At 37.5% G+C, this 5,466-nt stretch overlaps 1 protein-coding gene across 1 annotated transcript; it reads left to right on the forward strand.

Annotated features, from left to right (window-relative positions):
* Positions 1–543: 543 nt before the first annotated feature.
* On the forward strand, positions 544–3,487 carry LOC105231567 (dynein regulatory complex protein 1 homolog). The gene has a single exon (XM_011212931.4). It carries the CDS (start codon positions 1,035–1,037, stop codon positions 3,261–3,263), a length of 2,229 nt encoding a protein of 742 aa, XP_011211233.2. The 5' UTR covers positions 544–1,034; the 3' UTR covers positions 3,264–3,487.
* The last annotated feature ends 1,979 nt before the right edge of the window (positions 3,488–5,466 follow it).

Below are 5,466 nucleotides of genomic sequence, written 5' to 3' on the forward strand. Positions count from 1 at the left end.
TTAGTTGATGTTTTTGGGGGAGTGGGAGCGGTTATAATCTGATTAGCCCATTTTCGTAAGAAGAATTAAAAAAAATCTCCTGTGAAAAATTGAGCTATATTTTCTTTAGTTTAGTTGTGTCACTTTATAAATTTTCGATTAATGGCGTTTTGTGGGCTCGGCAGTCGACCGATTACGCCCATCTACCAACTCGTCCTCACTTTTTGCCAACAAACACATGTACCAAGTTTCATCAAGATATCTTAATTTTTACTAAAGTTGCACGGACGGACGATTAGACAGACAGTCACTTGGATTTCAGCTATATACTTGTATATAGGTGTTACAAACAATCTTTAGGTGAACAACTATTATACCCTTACCAAAAAATTTTGTCGTGTCGAATAATAATTCTTTTCTTTAGTTGGCCCTTGGTAAGGCTGTATGCTATAATAATAATATTAAGCAGATCATTGCAGTATTTATACAATCCCAAAATTCAGAAATTTGTTAATGTTTTAAAGGTTGAGTTTTAAGGTACGATAATATTGTAAAATTATTTTCTTATAAACTACTGCAGATAAATCGATGAAACTTTGTGCACTCAAAGAAAAATGTAGTAATCTTTTACATATTTTTTTTTTTAAATGGAAAATGTAAAGTATACGAACAACGCGGAGAGGCTTTACGGGAAAGTTGATATTTCAAAAAGACAGTAAATGCGGTATTTTGAGAGATTCGCCAATATATTTTTTTTACTAACTCTTTTTACTTTATTCTATAATTTGATTTCGTTAGACTGAGCTCGGATATAAAAATGTGTTTTTGATTCGTAATGTACTTTAACCAATAGAAGCTAACCAAATAAACTTGGTAACCAATGCTTTGTAACGAATCAACATTCAAACTCAAACAACTGCCATAGAAACAATTGAATTTGTTTGCTAACAAAAATAAATAAATCAGTTTGTTGGTAAAATATTTTCGATATACCGCGAAAAAAGTATTTTTATTGTAAATATATTTGCTAAGAGTTGTACTAGACACCCACCGTCATGGCTTTGGAACCTACAGGATCGATTACCTCTTTGGATGCTATGTCGGGCAAATCCTCTGCTCACGCCTCTATCGTCGACATTGGATCGCGCTCTTCAAATGCTAGTAATTGGCAAATGGAGAGAATGAAAATGTTGGTAAACTCCGCAGATCCAATGAATTCATCGAAAGCATTGGATGAAAGACGAAAACTTGTTCGAGAAGAGTACAAGATGCGAATGAAGGCCGCACCAAAGACTTTGGTACAAAAGACCGAAGAGAAAAAAGATCCAGTTGAGCGCCAACTAGAAGATAGCGATCATAAATTAAAGGATTTGATAGAGTTTGGACAGGAGTTGGTGACGAATGTGAAGGTGGCAAATGAGAGGCGAGAACTTATGCGTCGCGAATATGAGAGTGAGCGTAGTGGTATACTAAATAAGGATCTCGAAAAAGAATCCATTGAGTCAATGGCACGATTCAATGAAATAGCATCGAAATGGTCGGAGCTGGAGGAATTCAAAGAGCCGATGGCATTATTCGAACACTTGGAGGAGCAAAAAGAAAAAGTAGCTGCTTTAATGGCGAGCAAAGATAGTCTCATTGAACAGTGTCAGAAAGAGATAGATCGCATAAATGCCAAGTACTATGCCGATCAAATGGCACAAGCAAACGATGTGCGCTGCTTAGTTGAACGCATTGACCGTCAAATTGAGGTTATTAAGATGGCTTACACGAGTCATTTAAATATTTTGGAGAATACGATAAGTGAAGAGCGTGAAACGATCGCTCTGTCTGAGACCAACAAGTGGAATAAATTCTACGATGATATGGCGGAGAGTGAAAAGACGAAATTCGATTTGGCCAAGCAGAAGGAAGAATTCTACGCGGCTGAGGTGGCGCGTATTGCAGCGGTACAAGAGGAGCTAACATGCAGCACTCGTATACGGCTAGAAAAGGAGGCCGAAATGTTGGAGTGGGAACTGCGTAATGTTCGCAATACAGTGTTGATGAATTCAGAAAAGCTGGACTACAATTATCAGGTGCTACAAAAGCGTAATGAAGAGAATATAGTGATTAGTAATCAACAAAAGCGTCGTCTGGCGAAGCTTAGTGAGAACATAGCCTCGTTGAAAGTGAGAATCAGCGTGGTCAATAAACAACACGAAACTAAATTGCAGCGGTTTTTGACTGAAATACAAAAATTGCATGAGAGCATAAGCGACCTCGAACTAAAAGCGCAACAGTTTCGTTCTAACAACAAACGGAAGTTCGATCTCGTGTGGGAAATCAATTTCAAAGAGTTGAAAGATCTTTTAACGAAGATCTTCGAAATTGATCGCATATTACACGAACAGCAATTGGCAGCACCATGGTCTATGCCTGATATCGATTGGACCGACATTAATGAGGCTGCCAAAGCATCCAATAGCAGCACACTGAAGGCCGCTAAGAAGAAAAAAACGACTACTGATTTTCCAACACGCGCGTGCGAAGAGTTGCTGGAGAAGGGTTTAGTGCGTAATATTTTGCGGAAAATTGCTGATCGCGCCGGTTTTCTCATTGAAGAAAAACTTCTAAAGATTCTAGAACCCTATTCGGAGAATGAGAAATGCATTGTACGTCTGGATAATATATTCATCGCTTTGCGCGTCAGTAATGTAAAGATGATCTCAAGGTTGACAGAATGTTTTCTGCCATACGCCTATTGCCCGAATTGTCCAGGCGGACTACCGAAGCAGGCCATGCACGAATTCTATCGCATAGGACGCGAGTTCGAAGATATGGTTGCTCCAGATGAAGACTTCGATGAGTACGCTGAAGAAGAAAACCCAACGGAGAATATTAGAATACAACAACAGTCGGAGGAATGCCGCAGCAAGCTCAAAGCAGCACATCCCAATTGTAAAAACCACTATTTGGTTGTCGAACCAGTATTTGTACTAATGGCACTCAACGAATTCACTAAAAAGCAAATGCAACAACAAATGCACTACAAGAAATTCCTGGAAGCAAATGTGTTGCTTAGCAATACGATTCCATTTGATGACGAGACGATCAAAACATTTTGGAGCAAGTTCAAGAGCTTTTTCCCCAAGGAGAAGCGTAAGCTGTGGGTGACTCTGGAGCATGGTCTGAATCACTATGTGGAGGTGCTTAAGCAACGAACCAAACTTGATCAAGAATGTGCCTTCTTGCGCCGCCAAAATATGGAGCTGAAACATCTGCTGCAGAAGTTTAAAGTATAAGCGATGTATTCGATGCAGATATATTTAAATACTACACTGCTTTTAATAACTGTATTATTAGGACCTTTTAGTATATTTATGTACGCACACACTTTTAAATTTTTTCCAATAGTGTCTTTGAGAAATAATACGTACGTATATATTAATGTTGCATACTGTCGAAATTATTACTGTAAAGAAACTTGATACATAATAAATACCAATCAAATAGCATCGATGCTATTAATTTAGACTCATGTCGCTGGACACCATGCCGATTGACCTTTAAAGGTCAAACTTTTACTTTTAATGACTTCTTAAAATAACGGTCCGATAATTATTTAACCTGACTGCTTCAATCGCAAGAGAAATTCACTTTCGTGAGCATATTTTCGTAAACGAATACTGCGGTTAGGGATTCTTATTTTTTAGAAACCGAACAAGTGAAAACAAAGGTGTATACAGCGATACTTTTTCTTCCATGGAATGCGTCAAATATTGGTATTATTGCTAGTAGTGGCAAGATTAAGCGAACAATTAATTTTAAACGATTATTTCTTCTCAACTAAGGAGCTACAATTAAAGAACTAAAGCGTAAATGCCTCCAATACGTAGTGCAGTGTGGAAATTCCTTTTCAAAGAAAATTCAGCGAATGTACGAAGCAAGTTATGATGCAAATATTATGGTACATCAAGTATGATTCGGCATTTAAAATTGAAACACGCAAAGGAGTAAAAAAAAAAATAAGTAAAAGTAAAAAAAATTGAACCCTTGTTTGGCAGCTGTAACGCTAACAGCAGTGTTACGTTGCTCGTCTCAAGTCAATATCAGCAGCAAAGCACAGTCAACTAAATATTCATTCCGCTTTTTCAAATGTGCAAAGTTTTGCATCAAGTGGTTTCAAAAATACAAATTATCGCAATCAGTAGTGGAAATAATTTTTTCCATTCTAATTTTTGCATTGTTGCAACTCCTATACGAGGTGTGTTCAAAAAGTATCGCGAATTTTGTGTTTTTTCAAAAATTATTTATTTATTCATGAATATCCTTCAAAGTAATCCCCATGAGATATTATACACTTGTGCCAACGGTTTTTCCAATCTTCGAAGCACTTCAAAAAATCATTTTTTTATCTTCTTCAGCTCCTTCTTCGATGCCATCTTTATCTCGTCAAGAGAAGCGTAACGTCGTCCTTTCATGGGCCTCTTCAGTTTAGGGAACAAGAAAAAGTCACAGGGGGCCAGATCTGGGGAATACGGTGGCTGCGGCATCATTAGTGTGTTGTTTTTGGCCAAAAAGTCGCGCACAAGCAACGATGTGTGAGCAGGGGCGTTATCGTGGTGCAATTTTTTCGATAGGTAAAAATTGAAGACGATCCAAAGCACGTGCAAGCAAAGCAGCTGTCAACAATTAAATGAACATTCAAAATGGCCGAGCTTGTCGGCGTAAGTGAGAGACATGAGTACCAACATAACGCCACAAAAAATTCGTAATTCGAATATAAGTAACCAGCGAAAATTCAAAATTCGCGATACTTTTTGAACACACCTCGTATATATTTTCAGGAAAAGGTTTATTGGAGTTGATGAACAACATTTTCCACTTTACCAAGTTCAAGCTAGGAACACAATAAAAGCATAAATGGAAAAGATGGACGACAATGAAGCTGAAAAATTTAAAACAATGTTGCCGCATGTGCCTAATATCAGTTTGATCACTGACATATGGACGAAGAGCATGTTTGGTGTGACAGCGCACGGTTTGTTTAATAGCAAATAATTTTATGGGACAATTGGCGTTTTCAAATTGACAAAAGTTCATACAGCTCCACATATTTCGAAAGTATTACAAAATTCTCTTTCGAAATTTTCCTTAAACAAAAGGAATGTTCTCGCAGTGGTAACAATAACGGCACTAATATTGTTAAAGCTATTTTGACAGTTCATTGAATGACGTTGAAGTCTGCAACATCATCAGGAGCTGCAGAGCAGTAGTAATAGCTGAAGGTAAAATGCTAAAACCTATTTTAGATGTGAAAACTAGATGGAATTCCATAAGACGTGGATGCTCGATCACTTCCTGAAGCTGATTCAATATATCAGCCAAAATCTAATAAGCTTTTCTGAACCACCACCGATGATTACAAATAAAAACCAAGATGAGATAATTGAAATTATACATTTGTTGAGACCCTTGGAAGCAATGACGACTTAAAAAGTAGAA

Source organism: Bactrocera dorsalis, chromosome 1 (assembly GCF_023373825.1).
Source record: "Bactrocera dorsalis isolate Fly_Bdor chromosome 1, ASM2337382v1, whole genome shotgun sequence".
NCBI classification, from domain to species: domain Eukaryota; kingdom Metazoa; phylum Arthropoda; class Insecta; order Diptera; family Tephritidae; genus Bactrocera; species Bactrocera dorsalis.

Bases quoted from the DNA above. Each gene is read 5' to 3' on its own strand.
- LOC105231567 (XM_011212931.4), top strand. From the start codon at position 1,035: ATGGCTTTGGAACCTACAGGATCGATTACCTCTTTGGATGCTATGTCG.